The 25,258-nt window shown below is 49.2% G+C and overlaps 1 protein-coding gene across 2 annotated transcripts in view; it reads right to left on the reverse strand.

Moving 5' to 3' along the window:
- Positions 1 to 39: 39 nt before the first annotated feature.
- Positions 40 to 25,258, reverse strand: part of ST3GAL2 (ST3 beta-galactoside alpha-2,3-sialyltransferase 2) — a 56,727-nt gene continuing 31,508 nt past the window's right edge. The window contains exons 2-9 of one of the 2 annotated variants that reach the window (XR_003622029.2): positions 22,999 to 24,391; positions 20,213 to 20,406; positions 16,318 to 16,497; positions 14,374 to 14,419; positions 13,964 to 14,083; positions 12,411 to 13,115; positions 9,680 to 9,710; positions 40 to 305 (exon numbers count right to left, since the gene is read on the reverse strand). Coding sequence is in view for 1 of the 2 variants with exons in the window: in XM_007198258.2 (XP_007198320.1) it covers positions 12,942 to 13,115; positions 13,964 to 14,083; positions 14,374 to 14,419; positions 16,318 to 16,497; positions 20,213 to 20,406; positions 22,999 to 23,337 (1,053 nt within the window). In the remaining variant the exon portion in view is untranslated. Of the gene's footprint in view, positions 306 to 9,679; positions 9,711 to 10,752; positions 13,116 to 13,963; positions 14,084 to 14,373; positions 14,420 to 16,317; positions 16,498 to 20,212; positions 20,407 to 22,998; positions 24,392 to 25,258 lie in introns of those variants that run through there. The other variant, XM_007198258.2, reaches the window with a different exon arrangement.

Consider the following 25,258-nt stretch of genomic DNA (forward strand, 5'->3'; position numbering starts at 1 on the left):
CTTGGTGAACATTCAGTATATTGCCATCTGTTTGCATATATCAACCCACTTTTCTTTTACAAAAATGTGAACATTCTACTCACGCTCTTGTGCGACCTGCCTTTTCACTTACCCGTGTGTCTTGGACATGTGACGTGGGTGTGCCTCACTCTCAACAAGCATCATTCCAGCGTGTAGCCGCCCCAGCGTGACATCATGGCTCCTAGCGACAGGCACATGGGGGCTTCCACTGTGTCGTTGCCCACGGTGAAAATACCAGTCCCGCTCCTCTCTGAGCCCAGCTGAGACTCACTCAGGATGTATACCTGGAAGTAGAGTTGTTGGGTCAGAGTGGGGACCCTTAACATTTGAACACATTGTTAATATAGCCTGCCGAAAAGTTTTTACCAATTTATGTTATTACAGTGATAACAAAGATACTTATTACGTGCTTACCAACCCCCTCTATTATCAATTTTTAAAACTGCCAGTCTGGGTAGCAAAAATAGATTATATAACTGTCTTTTTTTTTTTTTTTTAATTTAGTGATGTTTGGCAAATTTTCAGTTTATTGGTATTTGTATTTTCTGTTTTGGTGTGCTGCCCATTTGTATCTCACCATTTTGCTACTGGCTTGTTAGTCCTCACTGAATTTTAGCCACCTTTCTATTTTAGGGAAATTAGACTGTCTTGAGTGGTGGACGTTTTCCTAGTTTGTCTTTACAAAATCATTTTTTCTTAATACTGCACAAAAGTTTAATATTGGTCAGAATGGCCATCATTAAAAAGTCTACAAACAATAAATGCTCGAGAGGGTGTGGAGAAAAGGGAACCCTCTTGCACTGTTGGTGGTAATGTAAACTGATACAGCCACTATGGAGAACAGTATTGAGGTTCCTTAAAAAAACTAAAAAAAAGAACTACCATACGACCCAGCAATCGCATTACTGGGCATATGCCCGGAGAAAACCATAATTCAAAGAGTCATGTACCACAATGTTCACTGCAGCACTATTTACAATAGGCAGGACACGGAAGCAACCTAAGTGTCCATCGACAGATGAATGAATAAAGAAGATGTGGCACATATATACAATGGAATATTACTCAGCCATAAAAAGAAACAAAATTGAGTTATTTGTAGTGAGGTGGATGGACCTAGAGTCTGTCATACTGAGTGAAGTAAGTCAGAAAGAAAAATACTGTATGCTAACATATATATGGAATCTAAACAAAAAAAAAAATTGATTCTGAAGAACCTAGGGGCAGGACAGGAATAAAGACACAGACGTAGAGAATGGACTTGAGGACACGGGGAGGGAGAAGGGTAAGCTGGGATGAAATGAGAGAGTGGCATGGACATATATACACTACCAAATGTAAAACAGCTAGTGGGAAGCAGCAGCATAGCACAGGGAGATCAGCTCGGTGCTATGTGACCACCTAGAGGAGTGGGATAGGGAGGGTGGGAGGGAGGCAAGAGGGAGGAGATATGGGGATATATGCGTATGTATCTGATTCACTTTGTTATACAGCAGAAACTAGCACACCATTGTAAAGCAATTATACTCCAATAAAGATGTTAAACAAAAAAAAAAAAAAAAAGTTTAATATTGCTCAGACTTCATTATTAAGAAATCTGGATTTCATGTCATGGCTAGAAAACCTTTCCTCATCTCAGTATTATAAATTATTTACTCATGTTTTTGTATGTTTTGAAGTGTCGTTTTGCCCGCCTGATTTGCTGTGAGCAATTACGGTTACCTCCGGGTGAGTGGGTGTGTGGGCTGGAGCCGAGACTGAGCGACAGGGTCCAGCTGGGATCGGATGTGAGAGAAAGTGAGACTGAGTGTCCTGGGGGTGCAGCAGGTACGGTGACTGCAGGTGTGTCAGGGGCGCATGCAAGCCACTGGTGCGGGAAGGGGTTCTGAGAAGAAAAGTGGGAGCGAGAAGTGGAGCAAGTTTCCAGAAAGGCCGGGGACAAGGCGAGGGCGGGTAGAGAGGAAGCAGTGCGAGGGGTGCTCAGAAGGGAGACAGGCAAAGAGGGAGAGGAGGTCGTGTGCAGTGTCAGCATTCCAGATAAGTGACACCCACTTTGACCCCAAAACACAACAGTGATATAGAAAACGTAAAACTAGAAAACAAAACATACCGCCCGACCTGAAAAACGAGATGAATACTTCTGTGGACCAGTAACGGGGGAAAATGCAAAGCTGTGAGCAGGGCTGAAGCCAAAGCTTGCTGGACTCCCGTCCGGGGACCGAGCAGCTGCAGGCTGTTGGGTCCCGCTCAGCAGAGGGGCCGGGAAGCGAAGCGCTGCACACAAGACCAGAACTCCAGGCAGCCTCGCCGCTTGGAGGGCACTGGATTGGCGCTTCGCCTGCACGCCAGCTGGACAGAGACTTTCATCGAGATGCAGGCCCAGAAAGGAGACAGGAGGATGCGGATCCCCACTGCAACCGGTAACCCACACCATCCTGTCTGCCTGCCTGGTCTGATATCCTCTGATCTCACTGAATCAGCACACCTGGCTCTAGAATAAGGGCGAGAGGGGCGGGGAGCTGGATGGAGCCTATTCCTAAATCCACTGGTGGGGTTTCCCTGGTGGCGCAGTGGTTAAGAATCCGCCTGCCAATGCAGGGTACATGGGTTCGAGCCCTGGTCCAGGAAGATCCCACATACCACGGAGCAGCTAAGCCCCTGAGCCACAACTACCGAGCCTGTGGTCTAGAGCCCGCGAGCTACAACTACTGAGCCTGTGCGCCTAGAGCCCATGCTCTGCAACAAGAGAAGCCACCGCAATGAGAAGCCTGCGCACCGCAACGAAGAGTAGCCCCCGCTCGCTGCAACTAGAGAAAGCCCGCACGCAGCAACAAAGACCCAATGCAGCCAAAAATAAATAAATAAATAAATTTTAAAAAGCAAACCCATCTGTGGATTGTGGGGAGAGAAGAAACTGAATGCAAAGCAAGACGCAAACAATAGAAGGAAGGTGGGGAGGGGCAAGATAGGGGTATGGGATTAAGAGATACAAACTACTAGGTATAACATAAATAAGCAGCCAGGATATACTGTACAGCACAGGGAAATACAGCCCTTATTTTTTAATAACTTTAAATGGAGTACGATTTATAAAAACATTGAATCACTGTGTTGTACACCTGAAACTAATATTGTAAATCAACTATACTTCAAAAAAAAAAGGTATCAAATTCACCCCAAATAAAATTTATTTTATGGAATGGCCTCATAAAACGCTTAAAGTATGTTTGGATGCTCAAAGAGAAAGCGAAATGATTACATTTCACTGAAAAGAGCAAGAAACTATGAAGTAAATTTGGACAAGAGCAGTGGTGTGCTGAAACTCACACAAGCTGGCTGGTAAATCACTGGCAGATTGAAACTGGCTGTGCTGGGAATATTTATACCACAGAAATCAGCAACACTATAAATCAGGGGTTTTAGTTTGTTTTGAGAGACAGTTTACCAGCATACCACTGGGCAGAAATAAAACAAGATTAGAAATTTTAGAAATGAGAAAGTTAGTCATTGAAATAAACTCAATAAATGGGAATCTCAGATTTTAAATCCTAATTATACTCTCATTTTAAGGACAAAAATAAGAGCACAACCAAATTTCAGCAGATTCACACAATAAAACTATTTCTTGCTCCCATAAACTCTAAACTGGATGTTCCTGATTGGATGGCTCTTCTGGACACTTTCCCCTCTTTCCATTGAAAAGAGTGGGTTTTTTTTTTTAATAGAATTGACTTTTTTAGAACAGTTTTAAGTTTATAGAAAGAAAAGGCAAAGTTACCTCATAGCAAAAGAAGGATTGAACTCAGATCCTTCTGAATGCAGACACCATATGTTCTTTCTACTTCACCAAGGCTTCTCCCTGCAGAGAAGCCATGTTGCCAGAAAGAGCCTGTATTATTCTCAGGAGCAGAAACAGTTGTTAGATGAAAGGTGTTGTTTCTATATTCTCGGGGAGCAGGCTGGTCCTGATACCCACAGTTCAGCAAGTGTAAGGGGAGGGACCATCTTGCATTTTTGTGCATTAGTTGTCACACAGACAAACTTACCGCAGAAGCTGTGATTTTTCTGGAAGGGTAGTGAGAAGGAGCTTTGGTTCCTAATTCACTCAGAAAGGAATAATTTGATTTTTTGAAGTGTTTTAGGATTTCACCCTTCCCCTCACCAAGCCAGGAATGATGTTTTCCTACTTTGTCAAATATGTATGTCCTTGCCTGCTGAATGGCAGCCCTCAGCCGTTCATTCCTCTGATGGGTAAAATATTTAATCGCTTCCTGCCCTTCCTCTAGCATCCAGCCAGAGTGCCAGCCAAGTGTGTATCCACCACCCCTGGTCAGGCCATAAATCTAAGTGTTTCTCTCCAAAGAGCCCTCTGTGTTCAGACTGTATTACTGCTCACTCAAACATGGTGCCTCTCCCAGAGGAACACACATTCCTGCTAGACGGAGGCATGGACATGGGACTTCTCTGACATCAAGGAAATGTGAACTTCTTGACAGAAGCATTCAGAGCCAGCCTGTGGCTCACCAGATACTCTTTTCCTGGCCCTGAAACAACAGATCCACCACAGATGGCACTCCTTTCTGTCTGGGTCCCTGAGTGACCATGAAGAGCACAGCCCATGATGGGAAAGTGGCTTGAGTGAGAAACAAACTTTGTTGTTTTAAGCCACTGCGAGTTTGAAGGGTGTTTGTTACTGTAGCACAACCTAGCTTATCCTGACCACCCTCCCTGCCTTGGAACAGCTGGTTCCCTGTCCAGTCACCCTAAAGTCAACCCATATCATAGATATGCTCCATCTCGGTACACAAAATTCCCAAGCAGCTTCTGGATCCACTATTTCAGAGAACAGAACAATTTCCAATTCCCAATTATTTTAAAAGCCTCCATCATGACAGAGAGGGGTTAAATAAACAACCACAAAAAATCAGCTCTGTGGAGACAGAGGAAAACAGAGGAAGAAAAAGGTGTCTGCTAGTATGCGATTAAACACCACACTTACCTAACTTTCCTTTCCAAGAGCTCACTGAATTTATAGGGAAGGAAGGAAAAAGGTATAAACTCACATGGACAAATAAAATGGAAGCAGTTACATTGGAAGAGGGAATTTAACAAAATGTTTGGAATACACAGAAAAATGAATGAAAAAGCTCCAATTTTTAGTAATACAGGGAACTATATAGAGCATGAAAAAAATTCCAATCCAAAAACCAGCTACAAAGCTGATAATATTCTGTTTGAATATATCAAAGAACTCCTACTTTTAGGGTTTTATTTTTAACATTTAGCTCTGATTCACTTGGCATTTTCGTGAATGGTTTAGGCTATGGATCTAATTTTATCTTTTTCCAGATGGTTATCTAGTTATCCCAATAAAATTTATTTAAATATCCATCTTTTCCTAAGTGATTTGAGAGGCCATCTCTATTATAAACCAAATTTCCATGCGGACTTGGGTCTAGGTAATCAGACTAATGAAAGAGAATTGAGTATCCAGAAATACTCAAGTGAATATGGAATGTCAGGGCGGTGGTCACCTTCAGGGGAAGGAAGGGGGCTGTGCTTGGCAAGGAAGATGGAACAGGGAGGCCTCTGGGGTGCTTGCACAACCTGAGTGGTGGCTACATGAGTGTTCATCTTAAAATAACTCATTAAGGAACCGCCATACTGTTTTTCATAGTGGCTGCATCAATTTCAGTTTCCCCCATCAGGGCACAAGGGTTCCCTCTGTTCCACATCCTCACCAGCGCTTGTTATCTCTTGTCTTTCTGATAACAGCTGTTCTAACAGAAGTGTGGTGATATCTCATTATGGCTTTGATTTGCATTTCCCTGATAATTAAAGATGTTGCATATCTTTTCATGTACCTGGTAACCATCTGTATGTCTTCACTGGAGAAATGTCTATTCATATCTGCCCATTTTTTAATCAGATTGGTTTTTTTTTTGCTATTGAGTTATATGAGTTCTTTATATATTTTGGTTTCAGGTTTTACATTTAAGTCTAATCCATTTGGAGTTAATTTTTTTGAGTGGTGTGAGATAGGGGTCCAGTTTCATTCTTTTGCATGTGCACATAGAACTACCATATGATCCAACAATTCCACTTCTGGGTACACATCCAAAAGAATAAAATCACTGTCTTGAAGAGACATCTGCACCCCCATGTTCACTGCAGCATTATTTACAATAGCCAAGACGTGGAAATAACCTAAATGTCCATCAACAGATGAATGAATAAAGAAAATGTCGTGCATATATACACAATGGAATATTATTTATAAAAAAGGAGATCCTGCCTTTTGCAACAACATGGATGGACATTGAGGGCATTATGCTAACTGAAATAAGTCAGATGGAGAAAGACAAATACTGTATGATCTCACTTTTATATGGAACCTAAAAAAACTAAATTCACAGAAACAGAGAGCAGATTGGTGCTTGCCAGGGTGGGGGAATGGGTGAAGGTGGTCAAAAGGTATAAACTTCTAGTTACAAGATAAATAAGCTCTGGGGATGTAATGTACAGCGTGGTGATTACAGTTAACAATATTGTACTGTATGTTTGAAAGTTGCTAAGAGAGTAGATTTTGAAAGTTCTCATCACACACACAAATATTTTAACCATACGATGTGATGTGTTAACTAATCTTATTGTGGTAATCATTTTGCAATATACATGCACATAACATCACTATGTGTATACCTTACATACATATATAACTTTCTATGTCAATTGTATCTCAATAAGGCTGGAAAAATAAAATTCTAGCTTTTCCAATTCTTCCATATAACATGTTCAATCACCTCTTTTTTCTTCAGTCCATTTTGATATCCAAATGGCAGTGGAAATTGCTTTTCCTTTACCACAGGAATTATATAATTCTATCTATTTATAATCTATAATCTATATGTATTATATAATATGCCATCTTTGCTTTACGAAATAAATGTCCATTATGGAGCTTTTAAAAAATAATAATTCATGAAGCTATACATTTTTGTACATTTATTCTTATGCTCTTTTCTGTTTATGCATTATATCCCACAACAAAAATAGTTTTAAAAAATTAATTTAAAAATGTATTAGTCGGGGGGCTTCCCTGGTGGCGCAGTGGTTGAGAATCCACCTGCCAATGCAGGGGACACGGGTTCGATACCTGGTCCGGGAAGATCACACATGCCGCTGAGCAACTAAGCCCATGTGCCGCAACTACTGAGCCTGTACTCTAGAGCCCGTGAGCCACAACTACTGAGCCCGCATGCCGCAACTACTGAAGCCCGCATGCCTAGAGCCCATGCTCCGCAATGAGAAGCCACCGCAACGAGAAGCCCGCACACTGCAACGAAGAGTTGCCCCCGCTCGCAGCAACTAGAGAAAGCCCGCGCGCAGCAGTGAAGACCCAACACAGCCACAAATAAATAAATAAAATAAATTAATTTATATTAAAAAAAATGTATTAGTCGGGACTTCCCTGGTTGCTCAGTGGTTAAGAATCCAACTGCCAATGCAGGGTACACGGGTTCGAGCCCTGGTCCGGGAAGATCCCACATGTGGTGGAGCAACTAAGCCCGTGCACCACAACTACTAAGCCTGTGCTCTAGAGCCCGTGAGCCACAACTACTGAGCCTGCGCTCTAGAGCCCGCATGCTGCAACTACTGAGCCCACATGCCGCATCTACTGAAGCCCATGCGCTCTAGAGCCCATGCTCTGCAACAAGAGAAGCCACTGCAATGAGAAGGCTGTGCATTGCAACGAAGAGTAGTGCCCACTTGCTGCAACTAGAGAAAGCGTGCACGCAGCAACGAAGACCCAATGCGGCCAAAAAACAAAAATTAAAAAAAAACCATCATTTCAAAACAATGTCTTTAAAAAAAAAATGTATTAGTCATGCACCCCTATGCTTCAGAGCAGCACTATTTACAATAGCCAAGACCTGGAAACAACCTAAATGTCCATCGACAGATGAATGGATAAAGAAAACGTGGCACATATATACAGTGGAATATTACTCAGCCACGAAAAAGAATGAAATAATGCCATTTGCAGCAACATGGATGCAACCAGAGATTATCATACTAAGTAAATCAGAAAGAGCAAGACAAATACCGTATGATATCACTTATATGTGGAATCTACAATGCGACACAAATGAACATATCTACGAAACAGAAACAGACTCACAGACGTAGAGAACAGACTTGTGGTTGCCAAGGGGGAGGTGGGGTGGGAAGAAGGAAGGATTGGGAGTTTGGGATTAGCAGATACAAACTATTATATATATAGAATGGATAAACACCAAGGTCCTACTGTATAGTACAGGGAACTATATTCAATATCCTGTGATAAATCATAATGGAAAAGAATATGAACAGGAATATATATGTAGGGCTTCCCTGGTGGTGCAGTGGTTGAGAATCCGCCTGCCAATGCAGGGGACACAGGTTCGAGCCCTGGTCTGGGAAGATCCCACATGCTGCGGAGCAACTAAGCCCGTGTGCCACAACTACTGAGCCCACGTGCTTAGAGCCTGTGCTCCGCAACGAGAAGCCCGCGCACTGCAATGAAGAGTAGCCCCCGCTCACTGCAACTAGAGAAAGCCCACGCACAGCAACAAAGACCCAAAAGCAGCCAAAAATAAAAATAAAAATAAAAAAAAAGAATATATATGTACAACTGAATCACTTTGCTGTATAGCAGAAATTAACACAATATTGTAAATCAACTATACTTCAATAAAATTTTTTTAAAACGTAGTAGCGATTGAGGCACCATCTTTAAAGAATTCTGGTGGCTGTTATGTGAGGGTCAGAAAAGAATGGATCTCAGCCTGACAAAGACGAGAAAGCCGTGCCTCCCTACCTGACCCAGGGAGGCACATTTACCACAACAATCCAGTTTGGCAATTAGAGTTCTGACCTATAAGCATTTGGGGCAAGTTAATCGACCATTAAGGTCCCCAGAAGTAAAACAGATGCTGGGCAGCCTACTAAGGTACTGCTTGAGGTGTATGGGAGGGAACATTCTAGGAGTGCCGAGAAGAAACCTGAGTCACAGTGATGGGAATTTTTGGCTTCTTACCCAGTTCCCAGACCTAATCAGGTCACACACCTGGAGCCTTTTTCAAGGCAATCTCAGGGTCCTTTGAGGAACTATTCTCTGATGTAGCAGGTATGTAGTGTGGCTCTTCCCCTAAGCTTTTCCAGAGGAACCTATTTCCTGGAGTGACAGGGCACTGGGGAAAGGGAAATACCCAGACCATCAGGAGTTATCAGACACTGGCTCTGAGACCCAAATGCCAATGCAGTCCACCTTATTATGAGAGTTGGAGCTTACTATGGCTAATGATAGATGGAGCTCTGGTCCAAGTCCATTTAATGGTGGGTCCAATGAGACCACAGACCTATTTTAAGGTAATTTCCTTAGTTCCAAAAGGAAAGAGAGATATTTACTACCTGGCAAAATCACCATATTGGCAACCAGACCTGTGGAGGGAAGGTGATTATGATGGGATGGGCCTAATAGAAGTCCCTGGAACTATCTCCAACATGGTAAGTCAAACTCAATACCACATTCCAGCAGGATTTGCAGAGATTGGTGCTGCCATCCAAATTGAGTTATGGAAGGGTGGGTGACTTCTTCCTCGTTTCATTCACTCACCATCTGAATCATGGAGAATGACAGTAGTTTACTGCAAAGGTAAACAAGTGGCAATGTTAACGTAACCTGTGGTTCCAGATGTGGTATCTTTGCTGAATCAAAGCAACACAGTCCTTGGCCAACATTAAAAAAAACAGACACATGATTTGGTGAGACTCTTGATTCTGGAGGTAACAGGTACAACATCTGGAGTGCTGCTCCCACAAAGTGTGGTGACCCACAACCCATAAGACTGGGGCCCAGATAAGAAACAGTTCTCGGAAGCCCAGGCTATGTGCACGTCATCCGGACGCTGGACCTTATCACTCAGCCAACCAAATGCTATTGGAGAGTGTCTGTGGCAAAGGGAGATGTCATATGGAGCCTATGTCAACTCCAAATAAGAGAATTACAGCCCAGAGTCCTAGTGTTTTAGAAAAAGACCTATGCCCTCCTCCACCAAAAAGTACTCTCCATTTGAAAAGTAACTCTGGGCTCGCTCTTGAGCACTGACAGAAACTGGATTGCAGGACACCATGTGACTACAGACTCTAAGAGAGATCCATCGTGAGGCCCACATTATCTCATCCACCAGACTATAAAACTGTACATTCAGTGCCATTCTGTTGCATGATGGAAGTAGGCTCGAGTGGGTCCAGACAGCCCAGTTAACAGCACAGGCAGTTACCGCAGACCACTGTGGCACCAGCTCCTACCATTCTGCCAAATCCCTGCCAACCCACACCTATGGCATCATGGGAAGTTCCACAGAACCTGGAAAAGGAAGGGGGAAAAGCCCCATCCTGGTGCCTGCTAGATCTGCATGCTGTGCTGGCGCCTTGCAGTGGACAGTGTCTGCCCTGCTGATCGACTCCGGGGCCCTGAAGGACAGTGGTGAAGGCCACCCTCCCAGAAGGCATAGCTGGCAGTTGGGGGTTGGGAAGCCTCACGTATAAGGAAAGGGTGGGAGTCGTGCCCTCCCCTCTTCACATCCACCCACAACAGTCTTAGTCATCACGTGGTCACAACTTCCCACTGACAGATACACCTTCTTTTCACCAGCAAACACATTTCAGAACAAACAAACAACTATATAGTTTCTTTGCTCTTTTTAATTCAGAAAGAGAAAGGGAAGAAAATAAAACAACATTTGTTTAAATAACTGTTGTAGAAAAGAAGATCTGGGCCAGATGCTGGGACCTACCTCTTCCAGAATGGGGATTTATTAATATTTTAAACAAAACAAAATCCAAACAAAAGAAGAAAAAGGAACAGAAAAGAAATAAATTATTCTGCTCAATACTGTTTGGCATATTGCATTGTTTTGTCATCTTTTAAACACTCAAAAGAGCCTCTTCAGGAAGCACTGAGATGAGACTGGCAAGAATAACTGGTACCTCGACTCTCTAAAATGACAGTGGGAGGTGGTGAGAGAGGCATTCCACTAAAGGCCCCCCTAACCCACCCACATTCTTTACTCCTACTTCTGGAATTGGGAAGGGACAGACTCAAGCTAAGTTCTCAATATATTAACTTTTAGGGGTGCCCACTGCCCTGCCCTAACCCTCTAATACACTCCCCTGCTGGCTACTGTTCCCCCAGCCAGCTGCAGGAACTACACCAATGGCCAGGAGGCTGCCGGGTGGTATCAACTCACCAAGAAAAAAAGGTGGTTTTTGTGTCCGTCACTGTTGGGAAGGGGGATCCTTTTAGTGGTTTGGAAGCTTCACAGAAGCCCTTTCACCCCTCCTACACTTCCCCAACCTTGAAAGGTGAGAACACCTTCAGCAGCTTCCTCTAGGGACTTAAGCTGGGTTCAGTCATGCAAGTAGCTTCCAGCTGTAACCTCTGGTTGTTAGCTTCGCAGCCCTTCTAGAGCTGGAAATGGAAAGTGGGTTAGAGGGAAAAGGCAGGAGGTGAGCAAGGGGGAAGGGATGTGTGGGCAGGGGAGGAGGCATGCAGGGGGCAAGTCTACTCCTCCCCAGCTATTTGCATGGCCAGCTTACTATTTGCAAAGAATCTGTTGGTCAGCCACCCCTAGTAACTTCAGGTTAGCTAAATCATGAGCCCAAAGCATCTCCAGCCTTCTTTCCTACGTGTTGCTCCCTCTCCCTAGAGCCAGACAAAGGGGGAAGGGCGGGGAGCAGCAGTGCCCCAATCAGGGCAAGTTTTGATTTTTTTTTTTTTCCCAGAGCAACAAGTAGGCTGGTGAGGAGGCCCAGGGCCTAGGGAGAGACACTTAAAAAAGGTTGTGGGCGAACAGGGGCCGAGGGTACACGTGGGTGTACCTTACATTTGACGTGACGGGGCTTCCTTGTCTCCTGCCCTATTCTTACACCTGTGTTCCAGAGTTAAGCCCTAGGCGAATTCCGCCCCCAGCAAGACGTGAAAACAATTCTAGTTTTCTGGTGAGACACTAAATGCCATGGTCAGAAAGGCCATTCCATAGGGTGGCCAAAGGCGGGAGGGGAGGAGGCAGGAGGAGGGGACCCACGTGCCCTCTGGATTCTCACTGCATTTCTTTGGTGGGTTTGCACTCACCCATCTGCGCCTGACCGATAAAGGAAATGTGGGGTCTAGTTCTCTCGGAGGTCCAGAGCGGTTTGGGAGGGCTCTAACTTTTCCCCTGGGGAAAAACGGGCTCCTTGGAAACCACCTGACCACCCGCAAGCCTCCGCGAACGCCCCTCCGCCCGCCCCGAGGCCATGAGGGACCCCCGGGAAGGGGAGACCGGGCCGCTACTGTCCCGCACCTTCCCCACCGTTTCCTCCTCCGCGCCCCCTGCGGGGTCAGGCCGGCCGGCGACTGAGACGCCTCCTGCCGAGCCTGAAGAAAGTACTTCTCGAGGCCGGAACTTCTGCTCCTTTGAAAGCGTGAAATCTCGATAAATTCCTACCCAAAAGCATACGGGAGTGGGGATTGATCGGCCGCCGGCCCGCCTCCGAAGGCCATTGATTGGAGGAGACGGGCCCCAGCGCCGGAAGTTCTCCTTGAGTCGCATGATTGGCTGGGAGAAACAGAGGCTCCGGCCGGCGGCAGCGCTGATTAATGCCAGGCCCAGCCAGCGCCCAGAGTCTCGTGATTGGCGGAGGATAGCCGGCGCTCGTTAGACTGCAGCATGATTGGTCCACACTGCGGCGGCGTCGCTCCCGATTGCCTGCTGACGCCCAATAGGGCGCCGCGCCCGCGCTTAGGCCACCACCCCCGGGCTGACCCTGAGTCCCGGCTGGAGCGCTTGCCGGCGCCTCGCGGTAGGGCCGGAAGAGTCACGGCTGGGTCGGGCTCAGTTCCCTCGGTAGACCTCGATCTTGCTGGCCTTGGCCAGCATGTCGATGATGTGGGCCTCGAAGTCGGCGTCATGCACGCCCGTCTTCCGGAACTCGCCCGCGTACCGGTTATTCTCCCAGTAGTGGTGCCAGTTGCCCCGGCTGTCGGCCCCGAACCCGTACACGTTCACCTGCGGGGGAGGGCGGCGCGGGTCACCCCAAGTCGGGGACCAGGGAGCAGAGGGCGCGGGAGAGCCTCGGGTCGTGGTGCGGTGCGGGAGGAGAGGGGAGCCGCGACGAGCCGACCACAGCCAGAGGCCGGCAGCTCATCAATTTACAGCGCGCGGTTAGACCGGGGACACCCAGCCCTGACGCTAAGGACACTGTCCCAGAGGGAGACTGCTGCTCCCTTCCGGTTCTCCTTCCAACCACCCTCTGATTACATCAAGAACACCTCAGTTTGGGGCTAGTCTGTGACAGCTCTCCAACCCTTGCTAACTTTTTTTTTTTTTTTAATGGAGTACTTTTATTGAAAGCTGGTCAAGTACCCAGTACCATACACTGAAGAGTTTACTGGCAAAAGTGGGTGTGCTGGGCATGAGCACTACCGTGTATGGCACAGTAGCTACCCCTGCCAGAGAGATGGGCTCCTTGAATGACTAACCTCCATTTTTAACACAGAGTAGGCCTGGGGCCCACAGCTGTGGGAGACACCATCCCGCTGAAACTTAACTACGTCGTTTCCATTCCATTTACGTTTATGCTTATTGTTTATGGCAAGTAGTATCAATTACAGTAGTATTCAATTTCCTTTTTAAATAAATTTAGCGTTTCAATGAAGTGATTTCAGATTTGGTAAAATCATGAAAGTAGTTAAGTTTGGGAAATGCAGATCTATACCTTACAACCTAGAAATTGGGGGAATGAAAGCCACTTTGTTTCTTCCTGCAAAATCACATTCCTCTTGAAGCACTGCTAAGCCCCGACAAGGGCTGACTCCCTCTTGTCTATGGGTCCCGCTATTTTATCAACTACCCACCTCATCACACACATGCAGAGCAAAGAAGAGTACCAGCATCCCAGTGGAAGGGTACCGCCCATGATGCTCTGTCCACCTGTCGTGGATGTACTTGAAGAAGGCTGGGTTGTAGATCTGGACCTGGGAGGAGAAGATGTAATGAGCACATGAGGGCTTCTGGGGCCTGGAGGCTCAGGCCAGGCTCTGAACAGCTTCTGCCAGTTCCTCCATGCTTGCCAGTGGACCTGTTCATCAGGGTTCTCTGGTTCCTGCAGCCTCTGTGTGGGGTCAGGCATACCAGCAGATGAGGACTCTGAAGGTTCTAGAAGGGTTTTGGGGGGTATCTGAACCACAAGACCAGGCACAGCACAAGTCAGGTCTGCACTGTTTCCTCTGGGGTGGGGATGAAGAAGGGGGAGGAGGAAACTTACCTTTTCTTTGTCCACTCGCAGGAAGGACTTCACTGGGGCATAGGTGCTGAAAGCAGAAAGAAAAATAACACTGAGATGGCTCCGTGGAGCCAGGGATGCCTTTTCTCCCACTGAGGCCCGAGTGATGACAGCCTCACGACAGGCTCCCCTGCTTCCAGACTGCTGTCCCATAGCACATCACTGCAGTTCCTTGCTCAGAAACCTTCAGTGGCTCTCTATGTCCTTCAAGATGAAATAAGGATGTTTTAGACAAGCACTGGGGCCTTCCATAACCCAGCCCCAACTTTTCTTCCCACAACACTCTGCTGTGATCATCTCACACCCACCATGTTTGTGCTCTTACCTCTGTCCACAATAGCCCTCTTGCTACTCTCCTCCCATTTGGCACAAATCCCTCCTTCCCTATTAGTCAGCCATGGTGCCTGTAACCTACACTCCCATTTCTGAGTATCCATGGGACTTAAACTCTACAGCACTTATTTTAGCCCTTATGACTCCCAAACATAAGATAAAGTCAGAAAACTGTTAACTTATACTTCTGTGTTTAAAAAATATGTGGTGGGGCTTCCCTGGTGGCACAGTGGTTGAGAATCTGCCTGCCAATGCAGGGGACACGGGTTCGAGCCCTGGTCTGGGAAGATCCCACATGCCGCGGAGCAACTAGGTCCGTGAGCCACAACTACTGAGCCTGCGCGTCTGGAGCCTGTGCTCCGCAGCAAGAGAGGCTGCGATAGTAAGAGGCCCGCGCACCGCGATGAAGAGTGGCCCCCGCTTGCCGCAACTAGAGAAAGCCCTCGCACAGAAACAAAGACCCAACACAGCCAAAAATAAATTAATAAAAAAAAAAAAAATGTGGTGACAACAGGCAAAAGGTGGCAACAATCCAATTGTCCATTGACAGATGAATGGATAAACAAATCTGGTATATCCATACACTAGAATACTATGCAGCCTTTAAAAGGGATGAAATCCTGACACAGGCTATAACATGCATGAACCCTGAAAACATTATGCTACTGAAATAAGCCAGACTCAAAAGGACAAACACTACATGATTCCACTTGTATGAAGTACCTAGAATAGTCAAATCACAGAAACAGAAAGAATAGTGGTTATCAGGGGCTGGAGGGAGGGGGGGAATGGGGAGTTACTGTTTAGTGGGTACAGAGTTTTCATTTGAGATGATGAAAAAGTTCTGGAGATGGGCTGTGGTGAGGTTTGCACAGCCATGTGAATGTACTTAATGCTAAAGAACTGTGTGGTTAAAATGGTATATTTTGTTACACGCATACATTTTTACACACACACACACACACACAAACCATGGTGAGACAGAGCAGATTAGTGGTTGCCTAGGGCTGCGGGGGAGGAGAGGGTGGAGGGAGTGGAGGAGATGGCTAAGGGGTACAGGAGTATCTTTAGATTATCTTCATCTTGAGAACATGCATGTATTCTAAAATTAATTGTGGTGATGGTTACACAACTCTGTAGACATACGAAAAGTCCCTGAACTGTACATTTTCAATGTGTGAATTGTATGGTATGTGAATTATATCTCAATAAAGCTGTTAAAAAAAAACTACTTGGTGAATTGAATTTCCTGAGGTTCCCAGCTGTGACTGGGCAACTGCCTCCAAAGAAAGTTCTCAGAAGGCAGAGCTCCCACAGTAGGAGCTACCTCCTGGAAAGGAGACCTGGAAAAGTGTCCTTCTCCACCTTTCTACCGCCAGTATGCTGGCTGCCACCATGCAGGGAGTGACCCAAAACAAGCTGTGGCCTCAGCTAGCCACCGTTTGGGGCCCTCCCTACCACTGCTTCTCTCCTCACCGGCCCCTCTTGGCCAAAATAGTCAATTAAAGGAATTCTAAGATCCATTCCCTGGACAACTCCTCCCAAGGTGGGCCTGTCACCCATATCCCACTTCCAGCCAGCAGAGGAGCTCACAATCGGATCTGCCCCGTGGACAGGGCGCTGGCGATCCACAGTAGATCCAGGGCTTTGAAGGGCACCAGCACGAAGCTGACGTTGGCGGGCAGGTTCTTGGCACTCTCGGGGTACATGAAATGGTGGGTGGTTCGGCTGCCGACATCCTGCTCAAAGCCCACAGTTGGCGCCTGATTCATCCTGCAGGGACAAGAGGGTGGCGTGAGAAGACACCACCGTGGAAACTGGTACAAGAGTTTTAGAGGACAGTTTGTTGCTGGCCATCAAACACGTAAATAGGTGTGCACTTACCCAGCAATTCCATTCTTAAAATTTATCCTATAAAAATGGTTGCATAAGTGTGCAAAGGATATTCACTGCAGTATTATTTACAATAGTGAAAAGGAAAACCAATCAAACAATAGAGAACTGGTTAATACATTTTGGTACATTCATGTAACAGAATAGCATGTAGTCATCAGAATGAACAAAGTAGATTTACATGTGCTGGTAAGAAATACGTCCAAGAGCTACTGAGTGAAAAAAACCAAGTGGCGTGAGGAATCTCACTTCTTTCTTTTTAACGCATATCTTTTGAATACCTGTGCAGTCAGAGGAAATTATAACACAGAAAAGGAAAACTGAAAATTAGATAGTGTGATTCCATTTTTTGTGAAAGAAAACAAAAAAAAGAAAGGATAGAAGGAGAGGGAGAGAGAGAGAGAGAGAGAGAGAAAGGAAGGAAGAAAGGAAGGAATGAAGGAAGGAGGGAAGGGAGGAAGAATAAAAACTAACTTTTGTATATGAATAGAAAAAAAATCTGGAAGAGTATTAAAATTTTAACAATGGCTACTCTTAGGGAATGGGATAATTCATTTTTTAAAAAAATATATGTTTTAGGGCTTCCTTGGTGGTACAGTGGTTGAGAATCTGCCTGTCAATGCAGAGGACACGGGTTCGGGCCCTGGTCTGGGAAGATCCCACATGCCGCGGAGCAACTAGGCCCATGAGCCACAACTACTGAGCCTGCATGTCTGGAGCCTGTGCTCTGCGCTCTGCAACAAGAGGGGCCGCGATAGTGAGAGGCCCGCGCACCGTGATGAAGAGTGGCTCCCGCTTGCCGCAGCTAGAGGAAGCCCTCGCACAGAAACGAAGACCCAACACAGCCAAAATAAATAATTAATTAAAAACTTTAAATATATATATATATATATATATATGTTTTATTTTTAGCTGCGTTGGGTCTTTGTTGATGCGTGCAGGCTTTCTCTAGTTGCGGTGAGCGGGGGCTACTCTTTGCTGCAGTGCGCTGGCTTCTCACTGCGGTGGCTTCTCGTTCTGGAGCACGGGCTCTAGGTGCGCGGGCTTCAGTAGTTGTGGCATGTGGGCTCAGTAGTTGTGGCTCGTGGGCTCTAGAGCACAGGCTCAGTAGTTGTGGCGCATGGGCTTAGTTGCTCCGTGGCATGAGGGATCTTCCCGGACCAGGGCTCAAACCCGTGTCCCCTGCATGGGCAGGCAGATTCTTAACCACTGCGCCACCAGGGAAGTCCTGGATATTCACTTTTTAGTGCGTACATTTCTGGGGTGTTTTTCCCCAAAAACAAGCACATATTACTTTTATAATTTTTTTTTTTTTTAAAAAGACAAGACAGCCTTTCACAGCTTACAGCTCACCTGGCTGTTCTGTCCTCTTTCATAGAACACATGGAAGCAAGACAAGAAGCTGAAGCACCCCCTCGGCCCCTGGGCGGATGGCTCAATTCTGCCCGTCCCAGCCACCCTGTCCCTGCACTTTAAGTTCTTGTCTCCCTTTTCCACTCCAAGGCCAAGAGGGATGCCCTCGTTCTGACAGAGCCCACCCTCAGCTGTCCCGGGCAGATGTGCAGTGTGGGGCTGTCTCTCCTCTGCTGTCTTAGAAGAACCTGGAACCCCAGAGCAATCTCCCCCCTGCCCATTCCCCCAGGCTGTGACACACCAAGAAGGCTTCTAACTCAAGTGGTGCAAAACACAGGATCAAAACTCCCTTTTTTTGGTGAGCATCTTAAAAACAAGTGATCCAGCTTTAAACACAAACCTGTTCGCCTTTTCTGTTGTGACGTATTGTGAAAACATTCCTATCTTGTGTGGATCACAATTCAGAATCATACACCTAGGAGGGTGACTGTAACCTGGGCCTTCACTGGGGACACAGGGATCTGGGAGAGAGGGAGCAAAGTCTCCTCCACGTGGTCTCCCAGCTTTTTACGCCCGTTCGAACGTTCCCTGTCCATAAAGTGGCCAGCACCCCCTAGCTGGGCCCTGCGTCACAGGGGTTCCCCTACTGCCTCCCTCCTGCCCGTCTCCCATTGATGGCATGATGTGGTGACAGTGTGTCCAGGATGCCTGCCCCTGCCCCCTCCCCCCCCACTGGTCGCTGTGCTGTACCTCATGCCTCTCTGGTTCCCTTCCCTTGAGGGACTGGAGGGTACTTTGGGCTGGGAAACCAGGAGTGGCCTGATTTGGAACTAGAGAGTGAGTCCTTGTTCTTAGCCACTTCAGTTCCAGTCTGCTTCAAGCAGAAGCCTAGAATCTTTCCTGCAGCTCCAACTGTGCTCTGGCCCCTGAACAGGGATTAAGATCCTGCCTCTCTTCTCCCAAATCCATTTCTTTAGAACTGCCAGTCTGCCTCCCGTCTGGGTACCCCTCTGATGTCTTGGTATTTAGGGTTCAGAGATACTGTCTCCTAGAGGGGATGAGAAGTATCTTTCCCATTCATTAACAACAGTTTGCTGGGACTGCTACAGCTCCACACACAGCATTGGTCCTATTGTCACCAAAGCCACAGTCTGGATCTGCCTCTGCCATGACAGCCCTGGGGTCTGTGAGGAACAGAGCAGGAACAGAGCAGTTGGAGAGGAAGCCTTAATGGGGATGGTGTTTCTCAGCTGGTGGCTGTGGATGCCTGGATTTGGCCTAGCATCCCCCTCTCCCCCCCGCCCCCCGCCGCCAACCATTCTCAACATGAGAAAGGTTCTGCAAGGAATGTTGAAAGCCTCAGACATATTGCTGCCTTGGTGTTGCTATGGAGACAGCAACAGTTTCTAAGACAAAGCCCTTCGCTCTGCCTCCTGGGAAACCTGGTCTTTCTGCAGTGCTCATCCTAAGAGATGCTTAGTGAAAACTGGGCATTTTCAGTATCTTTACTCTTAGGGCTCTTCCTCCACCAAGGAGTGGGATGGAAGGATCCCCACTGTGGCATTTCCTGCCCCAAGTCTAGGGAGACAAGTCAGAAAACATGGCAGTTCAGGAGCAGAATGAGCAGCCCATGTCCGGGTCACAAATCCACCTCTAGTCCCTGCTCACACTCGGGCTCCCTGCTCCTGTCTTCGTCTGGAATGAGTGGCCCCCCAGCCCTTCTCTTTTCCTCAAGGCTGGGCACAGACGTCTGTAGAATGAATGAGCCCCTGCACAATCGAAATGCTGAGGTAAAGGTAAGGGATGGGAGCCCAAAGCAGGCACCGACAGCTCCTTTTTCTGCCCAGGACGCCGCTCCTCTGCGAGTCTGCCAGAGGCATCATCTGTGGCTATTAAGCAAGACACTAGTTTGGGGCCCACACTCCTGGCCCAACTGCTAAAGGGGACCAGGAAGGTGAAAGGGCCTCTGGGGGGGAGTTTTCACAAGACATCAGCCAGAAGTCTAGTTTCAGCTCTTTGCAGAGCCATTCAGAGTTGGAAGCTGAGCGCGGGCCTCAAGCAAAGTTCAGAATGACAGTTCTGCCTCCTCATCCACCCCGACAAACACAAGCGAGAGACTTGAGCCTCTGTCACAGCACCCCCGGCAGCTGGCCGCTCCTACGCGGCCGGACAAGGCCAAGGAGGCCAGGGCCCCCTCCTGGAGGCTGGTCCTGGGTCCAGCCTTGAGCTCCCTGGGACTAACCTCATGATGAAGTTGTGCCCGTCCACATCCGGCCCGTAGCCAGAGCCCCGCAGGTTGCCCGAGTTCCCCACCACAGCACAGCGCCGGCACTGGCGAGGGTCCCGGAAACGGTAGGGGTTCTCGCCTGGTACTATCTGGAACAGCTTCTCCAGCACCTCGTTGGTGTTGTGTGACTTGAACTGGGGCTGCAACATCTGGGGGGGGAGGGGAGAAGAAAGAAGGAGGGGTGTGATCGGGAGGGGACTCCCGCCTGCTCCCCCTCCCTGCCCTCACCCTCCAGTGTCCAAGCGGCGCGGGCCTCCTACCCAGGCTGTCAGGGGGTGGAAATCCTCCCTGAGCAGTAAGGACCCTCCCCTTGTTCAACAACAGCGCAGTCTCCCTACCGAGACCAGACCAGGGAGGGCCCTGCTTTCGGGAGTAGCCCTGCGGTACTGGTTGGGCTTGGGGGTCAAGGCGCTATTCAACACCTTCTCCAGGGGTCTGCAGGCCTGTGCCGCGAAGCACAGAGGCCCCTGCTCTGCTGTCCTCTCAGGGCAGCTCTGAGTCTCATGGTCATTTTGAGGTGCAGTTAATGTGGAAAGCCCCGGGGAGCTTCAGGGGCTTATTCCCAAGTAGCCTGCAAGGGGCGCCCCTGGGACTCAGCCTGAAACTCCAGGCAAGATCCACAGGATATCCAGAGCCCTGAGCCCTGGGGAAAAGGCAAAGAGGCACAGATATTCTTTCAAAGTCAGAACAGCTGGAATGAAACCAGTCCCCTGCACCTCCCACCACCAGTGATGCAAGAGACCATGAAATGAGGCCAGGGCAGCACTTAAACGCCTATAATGCCAGGCAGGTAACATGCAGGAGTGAAGAGGCAGGTGGGGCCTACAGCCAACAGGAGCTCCCATCAAAAAGAGGTGACTGGGGCTTCCCTGGTGGCGCGGTGGTTGGGAGTCCGCCTGCCAGGGCAGGGGTCGCAGGTTCGAGCCCTGGTCTGGGAGGATCCCACATGCTGTGGAGCGGCTGGGCCCGTGCGACAGAATTCCTGAGCCCATGTACCACAACTACTGAAGCCCACGCACCGCAAAGAAGAGTGGCCCCCGCTCACACAACTAGGCAAAGGCCTGCGCACAGCAATGAAGACCCAAGGCAGCCCAAAATAAATAAATAAATTAAAAAATAAAAAAGGGGTGACTTCAACCAATTGTTGCCTTGTGGGATTGTCAGCCCAGAAGGACCAGATTTTCTGGTTTTTCAAGAGAAACTGAAAAAACAGATGTCATGTGAAATATCCTGATTCCTAAATGATGGTAACTCATGCAAATAGTTTAAAAACATTGAGTGAGCTGGATTCAGCCCCTGGGCCACCATCTGTAAGGGCTTTAAAATGCTCTGTGGTCCAAGCGGTAACGCTGCAGGTTTGCGGCTAAGCAGGAGCTGCTCAGGGGACCGAATGCACGGAGGGGATGGGTGGGCCTGCTTCTCTGCCTCTTTTCTGAGCACAGGAAGGGCCCCTGAGCACAAGAACATGAACTCAGTGTGGAGAAGCAACTTAGCCCTGAGACAAGAATTTCTAAGTTCATAGCAAAAGAGGGTGACTGTGGGGAGCAGCAGAGAGGTGGCTTCTGGGGCTTCAACAGCCCTGAGCTCCACCCGTGAGCAGGGGGCCTGGCCTGCCTCTCGGTCCATCCCTGCCCAGAGGCCTGTGCTGGCCCTTCGTGGCCACCACTGAGACCTATGACCAGGGCAAGCCCAGGGCACTCTCTGAACCTTGATCTTCCCCGTAAAATGAAGGGTGTGACTGTGAGCGCTGTCATGGGAAGGGCGTGTGTGGCTCCTGGCGACTCCTGCTCTGTAGACGCCCCATCCTTAGGGACTCTGACAGTCCGGGCTGGGAAGCAGGATCTCTGAGATGCTCTGATAAGCCTGACTGCAAGAGCGCATCCTCACAGTTGTCCTAACTGTGAGAAAAAGGGAGAGTCATCACCCTCCCCATTTGCCAGCTGGGGAAGCCAGGGACCACGAGCTGCCTCCCAAGTCCCCCAGCAGGAAATGCCTGCAGCCTGCAGGCCCCCCTGGGTCAAGTACTGACACTGCTCCACCTCTGACATGTGTGGCAACCAGATGGCCCTGGCAAAGCCTAGGGAGTGACACTCCAGAGATGACAGGGACAAGGTGAAGGGAGCTAAAGCAGCAGCAAGGTGACAGGATCCGGAAGAGCGGGGAGGCTTGGGCACACCTGTCCCCCCAACCCCTCCCCTTCACCTCCCTTAGCCCCCAGAGGAGTTGCTGATGCTTTCCTATCCCAACCCAGAAGAAAGGCTTTTCCAGCAATTGGAAGGAACCAAGTGAGTGGCACGGTGTTTCAAATTATTTTGAGCAAACATTTACAAATTAGGATACTGCCTGCATAGCAACAATCACTGGAGCTGAGCCGCTGCCTCCTTTATAATGGGCAGGCCTTCTTCCTGTTGCCATGCTCACTTCTCACCATCTTCTCCCTGGGGAACCTGTCTCTCCTGTCTATTTCACCTCCCTGGCCCAGCAAGGCATTTCTGGTCTCTGTTTGGCCTCTACAGGCACTAGAAAATATTAGTTCTCTTTCCTTCCAGGCCAAAGCTCGCTCTCCCCTTCACAATCTGTGATCCTAGTAGCTGGCTCTGGTCCAGTGAACCTCACACTTTGTCAAGGCTCTGGGGGCCAGAAGACAGACAGCCCCAATCCAAGAGGGGGCTCTAAGGGTGACTCCCAAACGGGGGGACAGACCCCCGGAGAGGAGGCAGGAAAGGCCACGGCTTTCTCACCATCCACCACCTCTGGACCTCTGGGGGCAGGTCCATGTTCTCTCGGGTCCAGACCGGGGAAATGTTGCTGTTGAAGTGGCTATCAAACCACTCAGAGGCGCCAGCGTCGCCCATGCAGCGGCGACAGGCACAGCTCTTGCCGGCGGGCCCCTCCTTGCTGAGGCGCTGAAGGCCAGTGTAGCCGGGCACCAGCTTCACCCGGTGGGTCCCGTCCAGGGCGCCCGAGTCCAGGTAGGGCAGGGTGGCCATGCTGTGGTGGGAGTAGGTGAACAGCAGTGACATGATGAACACCAGCAGGAAGGCCACGGAGAGGAACCACACCCGCAGGGAGCACTTCATGGTTCGGCGCCCCGGGGATCCGGGGCCTCAGCCCGGCAGTCAGGCGGGTGTCACCGTGGCCACTCCTTTCCCAGCCCGCTGATGGGCCAGCCACAGTGTAGCCTGCTTGTTCTGGCACCACGCGCAAAGGGCATATGGGCACGTGCCAAGGACGGGACAGGGGCAGGAGTCCCACACCACGCCCTCCCTCAGCGTCGGGAGAAAGCACGTCGGCAGCAGCGGCTCCCCTGTCCCTGAGCCGCCTGGCCCTGCTTATGGCTTCATTGGGTCTCTCCGTCACTAGCTGGGCCACAGAGGCTCTGCTTCTCCCGGAGCCCTGGCAAGGGGGAGGTCAGTCCATCCCAGCCCTCTAGTCCCTTGGGGTTGCTGGCTGCCAGCTCTGGGGGTCCCCCTCTTTGGCGGCTTGAAACGATCCAGTCTGGAGCATTCGGGGTCCTTGTGGCTCATGAGCAGATGCCGAGGCGGCCCCTCGTCCCCTGCAGCAGGGAAGCCCTTGAACCCCAATCACAGCAGAGAGCACGTGGGCTTCAAGCAGCCTGAATCTCATGTAAGAGTCTTCCCTCTCTCAGTTGGCCCTCAGGGCCCAACCCCTCTGCCAGGGGAGGAAAGGGAACCAAGCCCCAATCCAGAGAGAAGAAACCCAGGAAGCTCTGTGGGTTCCAGAAAACTCTTCAGAGACCAAGATCCTCCTGGCGTTAGGTTCTGCCCTTCTACTTCCCATCCGAGGCGCCAGCCCCTTCCCCCGACGGTCGCGGCCCCAGCTGCAGTTGTGCAGGGGTGGTCAAACTCCGGCTGCTGCTCTGAGGTCCTCTGGGGCCTGGGAACAGCCGCTTCTCAGCAGGGTGTTGCTTCGAATGCCATCAGGGTCAGCCGAGCGAGTGTGTGCCAAGCTCCAGGCCAGGGCCCAGGCCTCCGTCTTGGTGCTGCTGGCCCAGGCTTGGAGGCTGCTCTGCCCATCTCCGCTCCCCTGAGGCCTCTGTCCTGCCTTGAGCTAGCAGTAATCCCCTGGCAGGTTCCCCTCACTCGTCAGGCGCCAGGCTGCCGCAGCATGACTCTGAAATTGCAGAAAGGAAAAATAATGTGCAGACAGATCGCACATGCACACGTGCTCTCCCCCAGCCCTGCCCCCAAGTCCCAGAGGGGACAGAGCTGGCAGTAGAGGAGATGCCCACTTAACTGAAGGGTGGACAAGAGAAAGGGCTCTTCCCTCTAACTGCAGATAGCATCACTCTGCTCTCCTTAACTCGGGCCTCTAAAGACCAGATTAGCCTGCCACCCTCACTCATTAGCCAGAAGGTAAACAAGGACGGAAAGTGATTTCCCTAGAGCCACAGGGCAAGTCACCGGAAAAGCCAGGTTTAGGAAGTTCCTAATTCCAGCTATATGAGGTTAATTTCAGGAAACTTAAGAGAAAATGGCCCAGAGAAAAGATTGTAGGGGACTGCAGATAGGACCCCCTGCCCGGGCCTTCTCTACCCCTGAGAAGAGGTAGAGAAGCCCCCACAAAGTGAGTGGGGGCGGTTGACCTGAGCCCTGGGATTTGCCCTCTCCCCTCTGCAGTGTGGGCTACAGATGAGGCATTCCTGGGTTAGCTGGGTGATTCATTAACAATCCTTCCAGCTCTGGTGTCAGGGAGAGAACCTGACCGTGTCAGGACCCTCAGCACCACCACCACTCAGCCCTCTGGACAGTTGCCTTCCTCTGCAGGTTACCAAATAAATGCCAGGGGCTACTGACAGCCTGAGGCCCTGTGCTGCCCTGGGCAAGAGCAGGGAGAAGCGGCAGCAGGGTGCTTTGGGGATCCACCCTAAGGAAAGGAGCCTGAATCCATGCCACGTGCTAGGGAGCCAGCGTAAGAGTCAGGGACAAGGCTGAGAGTGGAGCCTCCGGGCCCTGGCTCCATGCCATGGGGAGCACTTAA

The sequence above is a fragment of the Balaenoptera acutorostrata genome, chromosome 19 (assembly GCF_949987535.1).
Source record: "Balaenoptera acutorostrata chromosome 19, mBalAcu1.1, whole genome shotgun sequence".
Taxonomy (NCBI): Eukaryota; Metazoa; Chordata; class Mammalia; order Artiodactyla; family Balaenopteridae; genus Balaenoptera; species Balaenoptera acutorostrata.